General features: G+C 36.6%; 2 protein-coding genes across 4 annotated transcripts in view; both read right to left on the bottom strand.

The window, feature by feature from the left end:
* Nucleotides 1-4,441, bottom strand: part of LOC110452905 (sickle tail protein-like) — a 223,951-nt gene extending 219,510 nt beyond the window's left edge. The window contains exons 1-2 of one of the 3 annotated variants that reach the window (XM_021501649.1): nt 4,396-4,441; nt 3,342-3,608 (exon numbers count right to left, since the gene is read on the bottom strand). In XM_021501649.1, coding sequence (XP_021357324.1) covers nt 3,342-3,501 — 160 coding nt within the window. In that variant the 5' untranslated portion in view covers nt 3,502-3,608; nt 4,396-4,441. Of the gene's footprint in view, nt 1-3,341; nt 3,609-3,904; nt 4,049-4,086; nt 4,269-4,395 lie in introns of those variants that run through there. The other 2 variants (XM_021501646.1, XM_021501647.1) reach the window with 2 other exon arrangements.
* A 6,776-nt stretch (nt 4,442-11,217) lies between these two features.
* On the bottom strand, nt 11,218-22,563 carry LOC110452907 (actin-related protein 2/3 complex subunit 2-like). The gene is made up of 11 exons (XM_021501653.1): nt 22,381-22,563; nt 19,329-19,363; nt 18,920-18,978; nt 17,609-17,662; nt 16,891-16,936; nt 15,909-16,095; nt 14,844-14,937; nt 14,042-14,168; nt 13,404-13,504; nt 13,002-13,105; nt 11,218-11,493 (listed from the first exon to the last, which is right to left on the bottom strand). Exons 1-11 carry the CDS (start codon nt 22,452-22,454, stop codon nt 11,469-11,471), a joined length of 906 nt encoding a protein of 301 aa, XP_021357328.1. The 5' UTR covers nt 22,455-22,563; the 3' UTR covers nt 11,218-11,468.
* Between the last annotated feature and the right edge of the window lie 323 nt (nt 22,564-22,886).

Consider the following 22,886-nt stretch of genomic DNA (forward strand, 5'->3'; position numbering starts at 1 on the left):
TTGAGTTACTTGTTGTGTGATGTGTTGAGTTACTTGTTGTGTGATGTGTTGAGTTACATGTTGTGTGATGTGTTGAGTTACTTGTTGTGTTATGTGTTGAGTTACTTGTTGTGTGATGTGTTGAGTTACATGTTGTGTTATGTATTGAGTTACTTGTTGTGTGATGTGTTGAGTTATTTGTTGTGTGATGTGTTGAGTTACTTGTTGTGTGATGTATTGAGTTACATGTTGTTATGTATTGAGTTATATGTTGTGTGATGTGTTGAGTTACTTGTTGTGTAATGTGTTGAGTTACATGTTGTGTGATGTGTTGAGTAACATGTTGTGTGATGTGTTGAGTTACATGTTGTGTGATGTGTTGGGTTACATGTTGTGTTATGTTTTGAGTTATATGTTGTGTGATGTGTTGAGTTACTTGTTGTGTGATGTGTTGAGTTTCATGTTGTGTGATGTGTTGAGTAACATGTTGTGTGATGTGTTGAGTTACATGTTTTGTGATGTGTTGAGTTACTTGTTGTGTGATGTATTGCGTTACATGTTGTTATGTATTGAGTTATATGTTGTGTGATGTGTTGAGTTATTTGTTGTGTGATGTATTGAGTTATATGTTGTGTGATGTGTTGAGTTATATGTTGTGTGATGTGTTGAGTTATATGTTGTGTGATGTGTTGAGTTATATGTTGTGTGATGTGTTGAGTTACTTGTTGTGAGATGTGTTGAGTTACTTGTTGTGTGATGTGTTGAGTTGCTTGTTGTGTAATGTGTTGAGTTACATGTTGTGTTATGTATTGAGTTACATGTTGTGTGCTGTGTTGAGTTACTTGTTGTGTAATGTGTTGAGTTACATGTTGTGTGATATGTTGAGTAACATGTTGTGTGATGTGTTGAGTTACATGTTGTGTTATGTTTTGAGTTATATGTTGTGTGATGTGTTGAGTTATATGTTGTGTGATGTGTTGAGTTACTTGTTGTGAGATGTGTTGAGTTACTTGTTGTGTGATGTGTTGAGTTACTTGTTGTGTAATGTGTTGAGTTACATGTTGTGTGATGTGTTGATTTACATGTTGTGTGATGTATTGAGTTATATGTTGTGTGATGTGTTGAGTTACATGTTGTGTGATGTGTTGAGTTACTTGTTGTGTGATGTGTTGAGTTACATGTTGTGTGATGTATTGTGTTATATGTTGTGTGATGTGTTGAGTTACATGTTGAGATATTTGTTGTTATTAGGTATCACAAAATGATGTGATAGGAGAATCTTAAGACCTGATATTTTTCAACATTACGATGAAATGTATTAACACTTAATACTTTTTTTTCATCAAAGTTTTAGACCTCTTACATCTCTTCATAAAAACATTCATAATTCCTTCATATATTCAAGACTCAAATGAATAACACGAATGTAAGCAACCTATTACTGCTTATATACAAAAATAACTTGTATTTATCTATATCTAAAACCCAAAATAATCATGTTGGTTTTACTTTCTATCATAAATCATCATATTCCATCTGAAATCTTCTGAGAATAGATGCGAATTACACATTCTTGGAATGGAAAAGATGAAAACATTTCATGACGCTTCTCATAGAAAAGACTTTTTGAAGATGCTTTCTTTTTAAATCTTGGCCGCAATAAGCTCTACAATACAGACACAGGAGAGGTATTACACTAGGGATAGGATTATAATGGGAAACACCTCTTCATCAATCTGCTCCGCTATTATGGATCTCATAACAGAAATATTCATGGTTTTATTGCTTTTATCGTATTTCTGTACTTGTATCCTCGAGGAAGTATCTACAACTGAATTGAAATTCCTTAAACCCCACTAGTATAATGAACACTAACGATCCTGACTGGTAGTGTCTCAACAGCCACCGTGATCCTGTTACTCTATCGCTATTTTCACAGATGCTATGAAATTTGGAAATATTTATACCACATGAAATGTTTTATGGTAAATAATACATTGGACTTGTATATGCATAACATATGAGGTGCATAACTCGCTCCTTGACTTTATATTTTAAAAAAAAAAAGTTTCCTAGACTTTTTGAAGCTCTATAATGGTAACACATGCGTACGTAAACAGAGTTGCTTCCCCTTGTTACACATTGGCCTTATCTCTTTTCGTCCGGAAGTAGCCGTCCAGTGGGGAAACCAGAGGTGTATCCTTGAAGCAAAGACAATTGTTTTTCAACGTCATCATCTTTGCTAGGGAAAATAAACATGCATGAAACTTCCTCGTTTAGAGATTATCATACTATGACGTCACAAACACATCATTCTCCATCGGCCTTCATCGGTTATTTCCGGAAGGATGAAAAATAACCGGAAAATCATGTAATTGATTTCCGTTCCATCTATCTGTCTTTTTTAATTTTTGTTTTTGCTACAGGCACATAAAGTAATACTTTTATAGATATACCGCAAAACCATGTTAAACTGAGTGGATATATTATCGTTTTTATTTAAGAAATGCAATAACAATTGATTCTTTTCCCAACAATTCAAAATTTGCTGATGTTGTGGGTTAAGGCTGGTCAATAACTAGAACAGTAACAGAGGACCAGATGCATGTTTCCCACACAAAATCAAAATATAAAACAAAGTCATCATCTCCAATTCATTTATTTTCAATTTTATGAAAGAACAAATATTTGAAATAAATTGAATAATCAAATTTGTGTGGATTTATAAAAGCGCTAGGGAACTTTTTGAATACTGGTTTTTTCACAGAACGTTTTTTCGGACACGGTATAGTCACACAATCATAGCAGTAGTGCTCCAGCTATGCATTCATACACTGCAAATAGCAGCTGCAATTATGCTCTAATAAATGAACATTTGCATAGAACGGACATAGAAGAGTATTGTCGCCCCAAATGAAAATATTAAGTATCAATACAATACAATCTTGGTTTGAAAACAAACTGAAGGATGACTGCCATTTTTATTTTGATAATTTCACAACATGATCAAAATACACAAACGGATTATAAAACAGCATGTTGTCCTGGGTATGATAGATTGTTTTATCCAACTTAATGAATCAGGTCCTCTTGTTGTACGTAAAGACATCTGCTGGTTTGGCTAGAACACAGATTTCTGTATCAAAGCCAAAAATAAGGCCAAACATCATGCAACGACAGAATTGACCCAATATCAAATCCAACATGGTATTTGTAATCATAACATATTGTCGTAATCATGCTATTGTTCCAATTTGTTTTTAGTTTTTTTTTTCCAATTAGCATAAAAACAGTCATTTCAAGACTGAAGTACTTTGACTTGGGTCAATTTTGTCTAAGCTAAAATGAAAAGTTGCACTTACTGTTCGGACAGGAAAGTGAAGGTCCCACTTCCCGGATGAAGTCTGTCCTAGAATGGTTCCCATATACCGGCTCCTTGGTTGCCCGTGTCCGGATCCTCCTATACCGTTCTCTCCGACTCGGTTTGTCAGCGTAAGGAGCTGGCGGAGGAATTCCATCCATGGTCGGATCCAGTAGGGAAACCAATCCAGTTGAGGGCTGATATTTTCCACATACAAATCCTCGGAAGGGAATTCCACCATGCACCTCTTTCAATGGACTATCCAGATCTGGAAATATCATTACAGTAACGGAGTCACCATTACATAATTTTATTGCTTTTCATAGTCAATTAAAACAATTTTTTTTTCTAATTTTACTAAAACATTTTATTTTTTTATTCAATGCCTGTCAATGAGTATTTCAACTGTTATTTTCTCAAAGGTTTAAAGAAATTCAGAAAAACAAATACAAAATGCTGTTGCTGTATAATGGGTGTTGATCTAATGTAAGTCCAAATCTGAATAAAAAGATGTTTTGATGGTTTTTAAATTGCTAAGTATAATTTGATATCCAGTGATCTCACCATTACGGGTCAGAACCCCTCCCCTGATAAACTTGTACATTGCCGGTTTATAACCGCTGGCCCAGGGAACCTTCTGGGTTAGCTCACGTGCATCCGGCTATATAGATACATGAAATGCATCTTATATGTATCAAGAGACTGCTATGATGCAATAATTATCACAATGGTATTTATCCACTCACTTAAGCTGCAACAAAGTAGGCTTCGGAACACACATGAAGAAAGCTCCACACGAAAAGGAGTCAGACGATTGTTTGGACTTGCATTGTACGAGCTCATGTTGTTTTTTCTATGACGTTGTCTGTTGCACCGCAGAAATGTACATCACCGTGGGTATATCTAGAAATCACGCGCTTGTTATATTTATACTATCGTTGGCTGCAAAGAATTCGAAGCGCCCGTGGCCCGTTCGTTTACAGGTTATATCGGGGTAATATTGTAAACAAGGCAGCAACATTATTACCACTAAGTCGGTTGATGGATTTCCTTACCTTTTCAGTGTTGCAACACACTCGCCGAGTCTGTTTATAAGCACGTGCGTGAAATAGATTGCGTGGTTGTTATATTTTTAGGAATCAAGTATCAAGTGTCAAGTGTCACTCACGTTAACGGAATTTGTGAAAAATGAAAATAAATTGATCACATGAAAAAAAGAAAAAGACTCTAACTGAATACATGCACCATGCATTTGTAACTCAAATACAGGCGTTGATTAAGGATAGAAGTCCAACTAAGTTCAATAACCCGCTCGATTTTGAATTACACAGAGAACTTGTACTTGGCCTCTCATGATGTGTAGGAATTAAGTATTGATAAACGTTTTATGAGTTTGGATCAATACACGACTTGGTAAAATGTCATCCAATGGTAACAATGTTATAGTGTAGAAAGAGTGGACAACTCTCTCAATTCCAGCACAAACATGAAGACATTGTCAATGAAAAGTAAATACCATGATCACACCGGATACTCCGATACGTACGGTACGGAGTACTCCCGGGGACCTGGGAATGTGTTACAGCCATATTTGGACCTAAACTAAGGTGTTCATAGTAATGTTACATGTTTTAGGGGTTTAGATCGACTTTCGTTTAAAAAGACACCCCCGATATAAACCCCTAAAACATGTAAAATTACTATGAACACCTTAGTTTAGGTTCAAATATAGCTGTAACAAATTCTCAGGTCGCTGTGCTGAGTGCGTGTCGGATGGTGCGGGGAAAAGCATGTTGTAAGTGTCTTGACATTGTGTAGCCAAAACTTGTTTTTGTCTGGCATAGTGGTTCAAAAACTAAACAGGAATGTATGCAATAAAATAATAATGTTTACTTGTGACTTATGAAAATATCAAATAGAAATTTGCAGATATTGAATATGTTACTGAAATGGACCAATTCGCCTGTTTGTTTAGATCGTTTATAAAGCCATATGCAATAAGTTTTCTGTAAATAATCTTAAAATACTTTGTACTTCTAATGCTTTATCTGGCAACTTAAAATGAAGAAAATTATAAAATATCACCCTTAAACTGCGGTATAATATCCCATAAAAGGTCCTGCCAGTACGGAGCAACATTCGGCATGGTACGGAGTTACGTAGAAGCCGTTATTTCGGTCAGAGACGTATATACATCTCTTACTTTATATGTCTCTGGTAAGGTCGGTACGGAGTTTTAGGTATTTATTTTTTGAGGTGACAAATGAAAAAAATGTATTTTATCACTGTTTCAGTATTTTATTTTGCTGTATTATCTTTTAGGAAAAGAAGGATAACAAGGAATCACGACTTAATGTGTTACTATATTGTCCATGGAAGCCGTATAGGGCCATTTATTGTCGAATAATACGTACTTCAAACGACATCCCAAAATGGTTAATCTCGCCGAGCATATACATTTCTAACAAACCTAGTCGCACCTAGCATACATGTCTATTTTCACACCTAATAAGAATTTGGTTATAGCCTGTTTTCAAATGGTGTCGGTGGTAATAATACATGTCATTATTAAGAAATTATGTCTGCTTCAATCAAATAAATATTCCTATCATTGTAATATGAAGTAAGATTATAGTACATGTAGATAGATGTAAGACCGCTTTTCATAGAGTACATGTGTTACATTATGTAATGCTAAACTATCATACCGTGTGTCATTGTATTGTTTTGTAAATACTGTATTTGTTATGTCTCCTCTCCGATGTATTGTAAGTATGGTGACTTATATATATGACATTTCGTCTTTTCGCTTTATCGCCCGCGAAAACGAAAAGTCGAAAACCCGCCAAAGCAAAATAACGAAATAACGCCATACCGAAGTTAACACCAAAGCGTAGAATGGAATTGGCGTCTTTTCTCCCTCATTTTGGCGATATTTTGTTATTTAGCTTGGCGCTTTTACATCTTATCGCTTTGGCGGGTTTTCGTCTTTTCGCTTTAGCGGGTTTTCGTCTTTTGGTCTTTATGATTTGTTGCCCTCCGGTTCTGGATATTAAAGAAAAACATACTCCATGCTTACGATTCCCAAATGGTTTAGCTAATGAAATTGAAATTAAAATGCACCAATTTGACTTATGTTTCAGCATTTTGAGGAACATTTTACAGTAGCCATGCTTAACACTTAGTATTTTCTAGTTAAAGAAAAAAGTCAATGTTTGTGTCCATCCTTGTCAGGTCTTACACAGGTAAGTCTAGGACATCACACTGGGCACACCTGTAACATCCTTGTCAGGACTTACACAGGTAAGTCTAGTACATCACACTGGGAACACCTGTAACATCCTTGGCAGGTCTTACACAGGTAAGTCTAGGACATCACACTGGGAACACCTGTAACACCATTGTTAGGTCTTACACAGGTAAGTCTAGGACATCACACTGGGAACACCTGTAACATCCTTGTCAGATCTTACACAGGTAAGTCTAGGACCTCACACTGAGAACACCTGTAACATCCTTGTCAGGTCTTACCCAGGTAAGTCTAGGACACCACCCTGGGAACACCTGTAACATCCTTGTCAGGTCTTACACAGGTAAGTTTAGGACACCACACTGGGAACACCTGTAACATCCTTGTCAGGTCTTCCACAGGTAAGTCTAGGACACCACACTGGGAACACCTGTACCATCCTTGTCAGGTCTTACACAGGTAAGTCTAGTACATCACACTGGGAACACCAGTAACATCCTTGTCAGGTCTTACACAGGTAAGTCTAGGACATCACACTGGGAACACCTGTAACATCCTTGTCAGATCTTACACAGGTAAGTCTAGGACATCACACTGAGAACACCTGTAACATCCTTGTCAGGTCTTACACAGGTAAGTCTAGGACACCACACTGGGAACACCTGTAACATCCTTGTCAGGTCTTACACAGGTAAGTCTATTCTAATATCATGACTGCATTTTTCTCTTTATGCCCAGCATTTGTATATAAATTTTTGGGGTGGGGATTCCAACCGTTTCAAAGTTATGACCCAGGGACTATGTCTCCAAGGGTGGGGCCAGACCCCAGAGCCATCCTGGAAGCATATGTGCATTCTTCACTTCATACTCATCATTGTATATATGGTTATACGGTGAGGATCTCAACCATTTCCAAGTTATACACTTTTTTTGACCAGCCCTACGCCCCCTGGGGGGTCAACCCCACCATTTGTACAATTTCGCTACCAAGGGATGATTCCAGTCAAATATGGTTGATATCCATCTCTTAGTTCCATAGGAGTCGCTTAAAGCAATATGGCCAAATAATCCTTTTTGGCCCTGCACTTCAGTGCCACCGTTTGTACAATTTTGAATCCCCGCCTCCCATAAATGCTACTGACCAAATATGATTGATATCCGTTGCATAGTTCTACAGAAGAAGTCATTTATAGCAATATAGCCAAATTGTCCCCTTTTGGCTCCGTCCCTCAGCCCCCTGGGGGGTCAGTCTCGCCATTTGTAGAATTTTGAATCCCCACCACCTATGGATGCTTCCAGTCAAATTTAGTTAAATTCCAATCAGTGGTTAAGAAGAAGAAGTCGTTTTAAGAAATTGTTGACGTACAGACGATGGACGCCACAGTATGGCATAAGCTCACCTTGGTCCTTCAGACCCGGTGAGCTAAAAAGAATTCAAAGAGCATGTATAGAGTATCATAAATTTATTATTGAAATAAAATGAGACTGATTGATTAGCATATTATGTATGAACAAAGCTCAGTCATATAGAGATAATACAAAAGTTTGTACAAAGTACCATAAAATAGATCGCACTTCTCTCTCGTCACTCCAACAAACCCGCATACTTAGCAGCTCAAAAGCAAGTTAATTTATCTCAATCTCAATTGTCCATCACTGCTTTTATACGAGCTATCTATCCTTTTTGTTTGACTGTTACTTCTAAATATCATTGACACCGTAATCCGTTCTCCTTAACAGTTTTAACGGTGTATTGTATATAAACCAGTGCCTTAATATTTCAAGAATTAATTTCTTTCCAAGCTTTGTACAACATATACAATAAAATGTATAACATTTAAATAAAGACCTGTTAATATACTTACATACACTCTTTCTTGCATTATTTAATAATAATAAAAAAAATAAGAGAAAAACTTGAGAGAGAGAGAAACTAAACCAATTGCTTTTTTCTGTCCTATTCGAAATGGTACTAGGTGTTTTTGTTCTTTCGTTTAATCTCACTTATACATATCTTTTTTTTTACATGTATCCAAATACTCCCTTTACCTTAGCTGTTTTCGGTCATATGACCTTCCCATGTCCATCTTTCAACATGAGTGTCCCTTGGTACATGTAAATTCACTTCGACACTACTATTGGTAAAGACAATATTGGTGGCTAAATTCCTCCCAAACCATGTATCAGTCTGATCTCGATTAATTCGACCATAGGGAAAACCCCTCTGGTAACAATCCAAATATCATTTCTGATGTTTTTGTTTAAACAATATCATACAGAATTTTTTGTTACATAAATACACTGTAACAGTCTCCTTAGAATTCTGATAATTGTATTTTTGACACACTGTGATGCTGATGACGGAGAACACCAGATTTCCATTCCAATCTGTATAACATATACAGTGTAGCAATACAGGTCACAGGGAGACAACTCATCACTATACACATGTACTTTGCATAGATCAAGATTGCACAAACTCAAATATGAACGAAACTTTGATGAACTTTACATGAAACACAAACCTACTGCAGACTCAACTATTACTGATAGGGAAAATGTCTTCAGGTATTAGTGTATTAAATTCTGCCATGCGAAATAAATATCTGTACAACTCTCACGGGGTCTACATTGGAAATTCTTGTTCTGGAAGTAGTACTCTCGCTGCTTGAATCAAAACATTCTAACCTAGCACAAAGATTGGTGTTACTATACTGAGGGTTACAGCAGGTAATAATAATCAACACCTTTGAAACATTTATAACATTGTATACATGATCTATATGTAGCTTTCAGATACTTAACAAAAAGGAATTTTAATTCTGGTATATATTAATTACATCATGAATAAAAGTTAATATCGAAACAAATCACATTAAATGTAGCATATGTTTGACAATGAGCAGATATATATCTGCAAAAATATCCCCTCCATCGCAGATGTGACGAAATATCCTCTCTATCGTAGATTTGGGACAAAATATCCTCTCTAAATATTCTCTCAATTTTTTTGTTTTTCGATAATGGGACAATGACTCTTATAAACAACATTGGGTTTTTTCCTTCTCAATATCATTTCTGTGTTACAGTACCAAGCAGTATCTATAAATAAATCTGTATTTTTGTATGTCTGGTGTACCTAAATAGGGAATATCTACAAGATGTTGACCACAATTGTTTATAATTGTCTAATTTTCTAAAAACGACCACTCAATGTCTATCAAATTTGTTGGTGTGGAGTAAAAAATCATAGCAAAGCTGAGCATTAAACGTTTGATTTTCAAATTCAGCGCCTGTATTCATGAAACTGTTCTCATGCTCAAGCATGAATTCTGTGCTCAAGTAAACCTGTCTTCTACCTCCCTTAAATGAAGTAATATGGTCAAAAAGTCAAGTGTAAACATTGCAACATATTCGGCTTAAAGTCTTTCCAAATTTCATAAATAACATTGACAAAATGTTTTTTTTTAAATTAACTTGTCTTATCCCTAGTACGAAAAATTGGGCTTGAGCACAGAATCTGAGTTTGAGCATGAGAAAGGTTTCATTTATACAGGCCCGTGTGGAGGACAGGAACAAAAGTCTGTCTGATAGGCTTCCTATGTAGTACAACACTTGTATTAGTTATCTGCCAAGGTACTGCTACACAAATCTCTCTGGTGTATATAAATACTTGCAGTACCAAGACCAAGACATCTGAAGAGGGCTATGGTGAAATTTCCACCCCTTTTTCATCCTTTCCACCCACCAAACTTTCTAATCTGAATTTGGGACTAATCAAATTTATAAATGGCTATAATTTTCATCTCTAAATTCAGTAAGATATAATAATTTATAATATCTCCTATGTGTAATATCGCCTATGTGTAATATCGCCTATATAATATTAAACTTGTATGGCAAATACTTCCTTGTTTCAATCCCTTATGTAGACTATAACCACAAAAATGCAATCCTGGAATTTGAATGTGATATATTTTTAATATTTAATAGACACTATAAAGATGTTATAAATACGATATGTTTGGACCTATCTATCACAATATCCTACTAATTAAGAACTCAATCATTATTCATAACCTTTGAAATGCTGGGGTGTCAAATAGGTTCTTTACATTTAAGACATTAGAGCATTTATTTATTTTTATCTAGAATTGGTTAAAAACTCTCTCCTGCAATTTCAAAAAGTCCAGATTTCATTAAAACAAAGAATTAATTTCTTAATCAGAAATAACCAAATTTTAGGACTTAAAGTTTTAACAAAAATATTTAAATCAATATAGTATGGAGGAATGTTCTAGAAAGAAAGTAAAATGAGAGAAATAGGTACAAGGTCTCCATAGGTCTACACACGTACCCAATATCTCTGAGAGATACAAAGTCTCCATATGTCTGCACACGTACCCAATATCTCTGAGATATACAAGGTCTCCTTAGGTCTACACAGGTGCCCCCATAGGTCTACACACGTACCCAATAGCTCTGAGAGATACAAAGTCTCCATATGTCTGCACACGTACCCAATATCTCTGAGAGATGCAAAGTCTCCATAGGTCTACACACTTACCCAATATCTCTGAGATCTACAAGGGCTCCTTAGGTCTACACACGTACCCAATAGCTCTGAGAGATACAAAGTCTCCATATGTCTGCACACGTACCCAATATCTCTGAGATATACAAGGGCTCCATAGGTCTACACACGTACCTAATATCTCTTGAGATATACAAGGTCTCCATAGGTCTACACACGTACCCAATATCTCACTCTCACTCACATAAATCTCCATCGAGATTAAAGCAAGTCCTACAATTCTCGTCATCTCAAACATCATCCGCCATTTGAACATAGCCAATCTCTGCATTGTCCTCTGCTCCTTAGTTTTGCCTGAATGTCTTCCCTCTACAAAGAAGAAAATCCAAATCGTCACACAATTAGAGAAAGTTCAACAAACAAGCCTAACTAGATGAGACATAGAATAATGCACCCACTAGTATACATACTTATGACAATTTTATTTAGTTTTAAAACAATCACTAAACCTGTAAGAAAGTTTAGAAAAAATGATCGGAGACTCGCATAGAAATACCCCCAACCCCCAAAATGAGGTCAGGTGCATCATTTGGCCTTTTTAACCTTGAGGGATTGCCACCAAATTCTGAACATGTGTAGAACTAGGTGTTACCATAAAAAGGTGTAAATATATCAACGAAATCTGTTGAGGAGTTTTATGAAATATCATGAACATAAGACTTTTACAATGAACAAGGAGGCACGGTAGTGGTAGGACGCCGGGCTCGTGACCGAAGGGTTGCGGGTTCGAGTCACGGCACGGCACTATGTTGTATCTTTGAGCAAGATACTTTACTCCGCTTGTCCCAGTTTACTCAGCTGTAAATGAGTACGTGGTTGGGCAGTGCTAGAAATTGTTGAATGCTAGCTGTGAGCGACGAAATGGCAGCAATGGCTGTATGCTCCCCAGGGAGTTGAGAAAGATCTTGGCTGGTTGCAAAGGCCCTATAACCACGGATAATAATTTGTGAACCGCTTTGAGACGACCTACGACTAGGTTGTGATAAAGCGGTATATAAGAACCTCGAACCATCACCAATCAACATACTGACAAAAAAAATACTCCATTAGGTGAGAGCTATGACAAGCAAATATTAACTACTACTGTTGGCTCCAATGGAAGCATATAGAATATAGATCTTAATTTGCAGGGGACCTGAGTACCAGTAGCCATTCGGATTGATATGTCTTGCCTGTGCCCCACTTAGACCATCAATGTACATGTCAAGTTTGGTTGGTGTAGCACTTATTGTTTCAGAGAAACTAACTTAAACGCAAACACTTAACATTGATGTGGATGATGACAATGTCAATGGACCATGAAAGGTAGGCCGCATCCAGCATTTGATGCTTGGGTTGAGACGCACTACCTAAGATGCATCTATGGTCCAAGTTTGGTTGGTCTAGCACTTATACTTTCAGTGAAAACTTGGTCTAGCACTTATACTTTCAGTGAAACTAACTTAAAAGCAAAAAACTTAATGTTGACGCCGCCATCGCCGGAAAAGCAACAGTTTAGTCTCGCTTCCACAGGGGCGTGGCAGCGAGACAAAAACCAATGTGGTTAGGCAAGTGAACCCATACCTTCCAACTCTAATCAGGGTAGCAAATCCCAGCAGTCTTGGTGTAATGCAAGCTAACACTGCACCACCTGACCTCCCATACATTTATAAGCTAAACCTTGGTGTTAGAGACAAATAACATATGTTCCTCTGTAGGGTAGGCAAGTACTAAATAGGGTTTGTGGGAAATCAGAAATACGCACTGATAAAGTTTGTGTAACTTCCAATAAAAAAACAAGTCACATTTACTGTGATATATGGTGTATAGATACATACGTGACTGTCTTTCTTTCTCTATCCTTCAGAGGTTCTGGCCTAGCTCTGTTTAACACCTTGAGGAAGTCTGTCGTCTTAGCCCTCATACGAGAGTGAATGTAGGCCTGCAAATACAAAAGGAATGGATTGTAGATAATTACGGAAACATTCCATATCGTATTAAATTTTCATTACATATGATATGAAAGTAGTCTCTCAGTGTACGTATGAGGTTGGAGTTATGTCCCTTACCTTGAAGCTCTTAGTAGACTCTCAGCGTCTGTATGAGGTTGGAGTTATGTCCCTTAACTTTGAGCACTTAGTAGTCTCTCAGCGTCTGTATGAGATTGGAGTTATGTCCCTTACCTTGAAGCACTCAGTAGTCTCTCAGCGTATGTATGAGGTTGGAGTTATGTCCCTTACCTTGGAGCACTTTATGTGGTAGTGAAGGTAGTCTCTCAGCGTATGTATGAGGTTGATCGTGTTGTCGCGACTATCAGCCTTCGTGTGGCGAGGAAACAGCACTGCAAACGTAGAGAAACGAGTAAAGATTGAATTCAACAGCTTTAACAAGGCCAAGTAAATTTTAATGTTTCCTTTTACTGACTATCAAAGCTATGATAAACAAACAAGTGTTTGGATGTGTACTGGTAGTCCAAAATATACAATCTCTGATCTTTATAAATTTCCCATTTTTTCCAAGTTCTAGGTTTCCCACTACTCCCAGATAATGGCCTACAGCAGTCCTTGATGTACAGATTTCAAGACTTCTAAAATATGTCAAAAACAAGAGCAAAAAATATCGCATAAATCCTATCTGATCATTTATACAATCTCTTGTCTATATAAATTTCCCATTTTTTCCAAGTTCTAGGTTTCCCACTACTCCCAGATAATAGCCTACAGCAGTCCTTGATGTACAGATTTCAAGACTTCTAAAATATGTCAAAAACAAAAGAGAAGAAAATATATAGCATAAATCCTATCTGATCAAATGTCACATTTAATAAAAAGATCAAAAGTGATCAAAAAATGTGTTCAATGAATTCGCCGTTGCTTACCAAATGTGATGTAGCCAATGTTGTCCCCGGTGCGTGCCTGGGTTCCTTGGAGTTCTGTGGGAGGCTCTCGGTGTGTGAACAACACCTGGGGTGCCTGTTGGTATTTCCTCCGTACCTCTTTGAATTCCTATACACAATGGTTAATAACTCATTCCTTGTCAAAGATATACACTAAGTTGTTATACAACTCACTTAATTTAGAAAAATCCTTCAAAATTTCTATAAATAGCCTGCTGATCTGTTTATACAAGGTTTATATATTAACAGTACTTCAATCTTAATTGCTCATCCATAAAAAACTTCCTAAAATCTACTTGTAAAAATGACACATCCTGATTTTTATTCATTTTCCAACACCTTTTGTATCTGAACATTAAATTTAGACCAATGTCGAGGAAGGGCCCTGCCAAGAAGCTACTGCACAGAAGGTGCCGAATATGCTTGAATATTTTTCTGAAGTAAATATACTGAAGGTTTAAACTCCCAAGATCTTCCACAAAGCTCAATATCAATATGAACAATAACAATTATGATATAATTATAAATCAATATTTATTTATCAAACCCAGGCGGGAGGGACTGTGGTAATGAGTACACAGGCAAAAATAAGTCTCATGAAAATCCAGTAATTCCTTCAAAAGGTATCACAAAGGAATCAGCCAATCAGAACGTGAAGTAGGTACAAACGTAAGGAAAATATCCAGACACCACATTTTAATTACTTTTTGCAGTAGTTAGACAATTAAGAAACTTGAGTTTGTCCTATTAAATGGTATTTGTATGAAGCTGTTATTATACTTACTTGCATAAATACTTTGCCTATTATTATATCAGTATCATCTTTAAAAATTGTACTAAATATCACGGTGACTCTGTCTTTTTGCGACTCCACGTACCTGGAACAGACAAGTTATATTCATAAAACATATCCTTCCTAAAAATTTAAATATAAATACATTTGGAGAACATGCTAAAATGTTGATGTGTATTCAATTTCTCTTGAAAAAAAAATTGCACCTGGAAAATTAGGGAATTTTGAAAGGAACTGAATATCCTGATTAAGACGGGTGTGACTCCTGGTTTTCTTGGCATATTTTAAAACAAAGTATGGATCTTGCTTCTGTACGCCCGTAAAATGGTATTTTAGTGTCTTGTACGCCTGTAACTTTTAAGAATACGGGCGGAGTATGCCAGGAAACTTTATATGGGTCTCCATGGATTACATATGTCTTCATTCTCAAGTCCAAATTTGAAACTCAACTTCCAGTGCCAGACATAAATGTGATACACATATTACAATTTTATATCCACAGGCATGCAGGTTTTGCAAGTACAGACATATCTTTTTCATTTAGAAGTTAATTTTGGATTCAAGTTTAAGACTATTTTTAATATCATACTTTCCCAACCCTGGGGCCAAGTGCAATATCAATATTGTGATGGTCGACAGAATTAAAATAGCAAACATGACGTTGATATTGATGTCACACTGAAGTCAAGATGGCTACAATAAGATTTATTATAAGAACTTAAAAGTGATAATACTTAAAAAATTGACCTCAGCCAGGGTAATTGAACTTTCAGTGTACGCTGACTTTGCTGATACCTGTATTTTTGTTATTTGTGAATGGACCTACTTGTCTTTAAGAAGTACAATCAATCATTAGTCAATCACAGTTGAAACATTTGAGGTGACACAAAGATTCACCTTCATATTGAATCAAGTCAAGTGTTCCAGTCCCTGTTATTAAACTCATTCACCCCTGAAGTTTCATAATGAACTATTCTAACCTTTGAATTGGAAGAGTTAAAATGCGTCTTCAGGGGTGAATGAGTTAACATAGTGCTACATAGTTTAGATTCTTACATGGTTTCATCATCCCTGTACGGTATCACAGCTCGCTTGTTTCCGGTCTGTCCCTTCTGTTGGAAATCAAAATATTTTTCAAACACAGAGGCAAAACAGTTTCTCTTGAGAAGTCCAGCTTTCCGTACAGCTTCTTCATGGTCATCGGGCAGCTTCTCAAGGTCAAACACAATGGACACATCGTACCCTGTTGAGAGAAGTGATGACAATCAGACAACAATTTACCACATATTGTGGAGCAAAGACAATATAATCCCCTACATACAGCTTGAGTGGCTGGAATTTGAAAAGGCTGTGTTAGCAGGCTAACGTTGTATAGGAAACGATCTGTTTCCTACCAGGTAGGAGGTGGAGAACTTCGACAGGAATTTAATCGATTTCTTGGTTACCCTTATATAAAACTTATATGATGTGCCTGTTGTATGCAGCATTAGATTCATTATGACTTTGGCAATCTCCTTGATGACACTGGGTTTACCCAGCTAGTCACTTACCCCACTGACAAGACACTTGACCTTATATTACAAACTAAGTACAAAGGATCGAGGCGATTCCAGGCATATCAGATCATGATGCTGTTATTCTTAAGCATTTGCCATGTTCCTCAGAAAATTATCCGAAAACCTCGCGTAGAGATGGTTCGGCGCAGGGCTGCCCTTTTTGTTACCAACAGACCATGTTCTTAAATACACGTTTTGTAAATTAACCGTGGATTACTCGACATTGCTCAAATACCTCGTATTCCTGGACCTTAGATTTATCCCTGACCATTCAAAACCTCAGTATTTAACCTAGCCATTCGTCGAACAGGTAATCATCCCTGTGTCGCACTGCATGCCATGGACATGCCTCGATGCACAGACTGCTGTTCATGTCATGGTCTTGGTACTTTGTACGTTAACATCTGACACACCGGTTACAACTGTTTAAACATTATATAGATCCACTGTTTTTACCCAATCTATGATAATTAAGTACATACCGTCTTCTGATGGCACTAGCTGGGACCCATACTCTCGTTTTATAAGCTGAAAATAGAAATCACATGTGGGTGAAAGAGGCACTGGGTCCATAAAATATACGGCGTGACGCCAAGATACCCTTAACATGCTGGGTCAAGGTCAACAGAGATCAGTACATGGTCAATGACAAACCAGTGGTTGGTTTGAGATTATCAGGTATGGAACTTTAGCATTACTTATCACTGATGGCAATGATAAACAGAAATTTCAGTTTTCTTGACAGTTTGCAACTTCAAAATTTATATTAAATTCTTTCTAAATTTTTGAGTCAAAACATTTGTCAAATAGACCTGTCCGTTAAAGTTATTAAGGTTTGTAAACTTTTAATAGTATAAAACATATCAACAATTTATACATTATGTTTCAGATAGCAAGTAACTAGAAATAACACAAACACATGAAAATAAACCTAGGCCAGTTCACTTGAAAATAAGAAACTGTGCCAGAATAACAGACCTATACCAGACCCCCTACTCAATAGTGCAGCGGACGTAAAACCAATCAAACAATGTTGTGTCTACAAACAGACAACTCAATTCTAATACAACAATACATTATATGATGCCTGTTTCCAGGTATAATCAATACAGTTTTATGAAGGGGCGGCCCTAATACTGAATGTGAACTATTAGCTACAGGTAGCTTAGTGTAAGTTCGAATTTCAGTAACATGACCTACCTCATCAGCTCCATGCTCCTGAAGCTCCTTGTAGAACTTTAACGATATGCTGACCTGCAAATTAGTATTGACATATGATAAAAATAGCAACTTCATTATAATATTATAATTAATATTAATGACTGTATAATAACAGATGATATATTATGTGAAGCAAGGTGCTTATGACTTTATCAATAGTATTTGATATATCATTGTCAAGTAAAACCAAGTAATGAATACTGGTAGATAACGTTATATAGTGGTGTCTATTGGCAATGGAACTCTCATGCACATCAGAACAAGCAATATTTCAGGGGTTTTGAGACACTTTTTGTGATGCAAAAACAATAGCACAACTTCAATGTTTCTTTTTACTACACACTATATATTCTTTACTTTGATTTGACCAAAATTTGTATCGAGAGTTTCCTTTATTTACAATATTGGGCCCAGCCCCTCTATTTATACAAAATTAAGTTCCCTTTGCCTACAAATGATCTGTAACCAATTCGGTGATAATCCCTCTATTCACACAGAAGGAGAAACCTTTTAAAAGAATTTGGATTAACCTATATTTCCCCTATTGGACCCCGGCCCTCTGCCCCCAGGAGGCCACATACTCTGTTTATAGAAAATTGAAACCTCTTCAACCAAATATGCTCTAGAACAAGTTTGGTTCTAATCATTTCATTGGTACAAGAGGAGGAGGATTTTGCCATTAACCTCTATTTCCCCTATTGGGCCCAACCCCTCTGTCCTAAAGGGGGGCATAGTCTCTGTTTATACCAAATTGTGTATTTTTTCTCAAGCATGCTTTACACCACATTTAGGTTAAATTCCTTCATTTGTACAGAAGGAGAAACATTTTACTCTATTTTCCCTATTTGGCCAGCACCTCTGATCCAAGTGGGGCCACATCCACTATTTATAGAACAAATCTGAATTCCTTTTGCCCAAATTAAAGATGCTCAAGAACAAGATTGGTTCAAGTCCTTGCTTTAATGCTTAGGTAGAAGGATTTTAAATATTTTCCTCTATTTCCCCTATTGAGCTTCATCCTTCTGCCACAAATGGGATGCCACAGCCTACAATATCGAGTCTTCTTTCCCTAAAGATACCCTAGAGACCACATCTGGTTTAAATACCTTCATTTCTACAGAAGGAGAACAAAATTCCTTTGACATCTGATTTAAATCCCTTCATTTCTACAGAAGGAGAAAGATTTTCCTCTATTTCCTCCTGAAGCCACGCCTGCCCCTAGGAGGGCCAGCCATATGCATATCCTCCGTTATACAACATTGTTGGGCCAGGGGAGCTAAAAAGTCTTACCCGGATTTTTGACTTGTCATCGTCTGGATTTGATATGTGATATAAAACACCATCAAAATCTGAAACCAAAAAAGCAGAACTGTAAACAATAGGCATATATACTATATCCTCCCCCTGTTTGACCACTAAAGTTTTTCATGGTTCAGGAAAAGTTTTTAGTAATGGTGTTTTTTAATCCAAAGCCAGGTTGGAAAATTAAGTTATGTTTAAATGGGCTTTCAAATATTACAAACTTTATCTTGTATGATTGATTTTTTTCACTTTTGAAAGAAACACATGTACAATGTATCTATCTTTTGAAATTAGAAATTCAAACTAAATTGAGTTAAACATGATATTGATAACCATACTTAAGATTGTTCCATTGTAAAAGCAGTGAAGAATTCACACAAATGAAAATAAACTTTACCTGCAATAGTTATGTCTATAGCATCAGGTTTTCCACTGAAATGTAAATCAAACATAAATTACACAATTATACGAATTTTCTTCAGCAAACAGCATGAATCAACAAAAATTGGTGAGTTTCCTTGTACTTATCATACCATTATCAAAGTGTACCCTCAACAATGAATAAAGCATCTATCATTATTTTATATGATCTGAAATAAAAATGTTGAAAACCACATAAAAAAGTGGTCACCCCAATTCCAAGATATTGACGTGTAACGTGTATGATTTTCACCTGTCCTTCTAAATAGCATAATTGTAACTTCTGGTAAATGGGATGTTTTTTGGCTGTGACCTCACGACTTCAACAATTGTAGTAGCCACCATAGAAGGGTTGGACGAGATCGAGAACAGCCATACAGCGTCAGATTGAGAATTAACATGAGTTTCGAGGAATCTGATTATGCTGAAATTGACATTATGAAGATGTCATCCAGTCATGTCAAATTTACCAGAACTTTCAGACAGCGGGTTGAATGAATACCAAATTGACAACACTGAAGAGGTGACACTGACTGGTAGCATTTGTGACCAGTTTCTGAGTATTTATAAAAGATGAATTTGCCAAATAAATGAATTAGTGGAAAACTAAACAGTGATGAACTGAATGTTGTTCATCAACAATATTTATTCCTTAATTTTAGCTGGAAAGTCAGCCTGCAGTCACTGCCTTTACTCTACAATATGGGTGGATTGGTCGAGTGGTTAACACTTCGGCCTTCCACGCAGGCGGCTGGGGCTCAACCCTCGAAGTCGTCATACGCATGGAATATCAGAGAAAGCGTTTTTCTCCTGCCCCCACAACTCCAACAACCCAGGTGCAGTATAAATGGTCTGGGGTGGATATTGCGGTATCTGTATACGTACTGCAGTATTTAAGTGAGATGGCACTATAAAAGATGCTGTTGGAAGCACGTTCCCACTACAAACAGAGCACATTCCATCTCCAGCACACACACAGGCATACACACATAGGGAGATATTAGCCAGGTGGCATAGGACTAGTAGTAAGGGCCTGATAAGGCAGCTCCTGGGAATTCCTCAAAAATTGTATTGATTAATGTATATATGCTAATTGTATTCATTGTATATCTATGTACTGTAAAGCGCTCTAGAGTGGCTTATGTTAGCTAGATACATGTAGAGCGATATATCAAATGTTTCTAACCAGTTTCTATGACTGATTATTTATATCACTAACTAACATACTCTGTTGCTTTGTTATATATATAGCTATGGTCCAAAAATACAGAAATTTAACAGTAAAAAATCATGAAATTAATATAAAGATAATGAACTTTTTTTCTTCACATGATATGTATATATATATACATGTATGTGGCAGAACTGGACTGGGTTGATCATCAGTGACCAGGTAGCTCAATTGGTAGAGCATCTATCTAGAGTCTGGAGGGTCCCGGGTTGGAACCCTGGTCTGGCCGTGCATTTTTTCACCCTCCTGTTACATATATAACATCTTGGTTCAATAATGAAAAATCCTTTTCACTCCCAGAGCTTGCTTAAGTGTGAGGAGCTCATAATATTTTCTAGAAATTAATTGAACAATAAAAAGTATAATATTTACAGTACTGGAATAACGAATTATGAACCACTGTGCACAGGCATGTAAATTAAGATACACCATCAGCATGTTTGTTCAGACACCTGTAAGCAGCACATCATTTGCCTCTTAGACAGGAACTCATTTCATCACTTAAAATGGAAAACTGGTCGTTTATATTCAGTATCCCTAATATAAGTATAAAACAAATACTTTATATAAAAAGGTAAAAAAAAATGCATATAAAACCCAACATCAAACTTTTGGGGTAAATTCCAATAACATTATAAGGCTGTTTTAACAGTGCTGAACTTGTGACACCACAGGGTGATCAACATCAAGGTGACCGCCACGGAATCAAATGTGTGGGTGGTTTTTTTTTAGAAAAAATCACAATATCTCAATAATGGAGGTCATCACGATGTTTGCGCTTGAGGCTTTTATTGTATAAATATGTCATATGAAGTATTTTCGTAGCGTAATATAGAAAATCATTCAGGGTACATTTTAAGGACCCAAGATTGTTATTAATAACTAAAGTAACTGGAAGTGCATTTCTCCCGCAACCACTATAGATTTCCTCACTCCAGACTAATTGGATGAACCTGCTAGTGGGTAGCAACCTGGACGTGATTTCATTGGTCAATCTTCTAATTATGGCGTCAACGGTCAAGTAACAATGCTTTGCAACGTCATTTGCAATTGTGACCTCATAGTTCATGGCACTGTTTCCATGATCAACAGGAATAGGGCATTCCCAAGAGAAACATAGGTTTTCTAGATATAATATCTGAACGTTGTGGGAGAAAAAGGCCCCTGAACTCGTGATGGTTGATAAATGATAATCATGTTTATCTAACTCTCGTTAATTAATTTTCAAATAAAAAAAAACCACTCAGTTAACCTTAAGTCTTTATACAATTTGAAAATTAACTAACCTCGAGTTAGATAAACATGATAACCAACCATCACTCGTTGAGGAACCTCTGTACAATTGTATAATAATTGACGAATCCGCCCACTGACCAATAATATGATCTGTGTTGAAATAACACATGTATAAAACTTATTGAGTTTTTACTACTGCTACAAACAAGTCGATAGAGTAAAGTTTATACACTTGTATTTATACACTGCTGACTGCACACGATACAACGTAATAACCCTTAAAAACCCACTTTAAACAGGAAAGGGGAAGCAAATATCATGGCAATTGTAAATTTACAACAAGCAACAGAGCAATGTATGCATGCATAAAAACAGTACTTGTGAATCTGACACCACTTCAATGGATAAGGTGTCCTTTATTTCAAAAGTTTTAGTAACAATAAATGCATATTTTAATGATGATCTGTTGTTTATAGTGGACCTTCAAGGAAATGTCCTCAATGGAGAAGACGGAAGTCAGTTCATACCGGTGACTAATAATTTAGCTAATAGAATTACTTACCCTTCTGTGACGTTCTTGATTTTCTGAGTGAGCGTTTCTTCGACAATACGATTCTGTATTTCCAACAAAATCATGACTGCATGGAAATGCGACAGTTTTCGGAGTAAAATTTGTTCGCTGTTCTGGACTTCCGAGTTGGGTGTGTGAGAATATCGGAAAGGAAGTACCGACTACCAAAGTTACTATATAACGGACGTTTCTATTGGTGGAGAAAATCGAATAGGAAATGGGGTCCGACGTGGGATACTATGTACTCGGCCGAAGTGAGGTGTATTGTGGCGAGAACATATGCATTTTCCCTCAATTCCTTATCGTTTCATATTATGGAGTAATAAACGATGTGCAAGATGATATATTTATATAATTTAAGTATCAATATTTCTTCCAGCTTGGGCCGCTTCAACACAAATTAAGAGATTATCTGTATCTGTATTTTGAAAACGCTTCTGTCATATGATCAACGGAAGGGAATCGAAGTGCGCATGTAAACATTTTTTAGTCCGAGT

Source organism: Mizuhopecten yessoensis, unplaced genomic scaffold (assembly GCF_002113885.1).
Source record: "Mizuhopecten yessoensis strain PY_sf001 unplaced genomic scaffold, ASM211388v2 scaffold6971, whole genome shotgun sequence".
Lineage (NCBI taxonomy): Eukaryota > Metazoa > Mollusca > Bivalvia > Pectinida > Pectinidae > Mizuhopecten > Mizuhopecten yessoensis.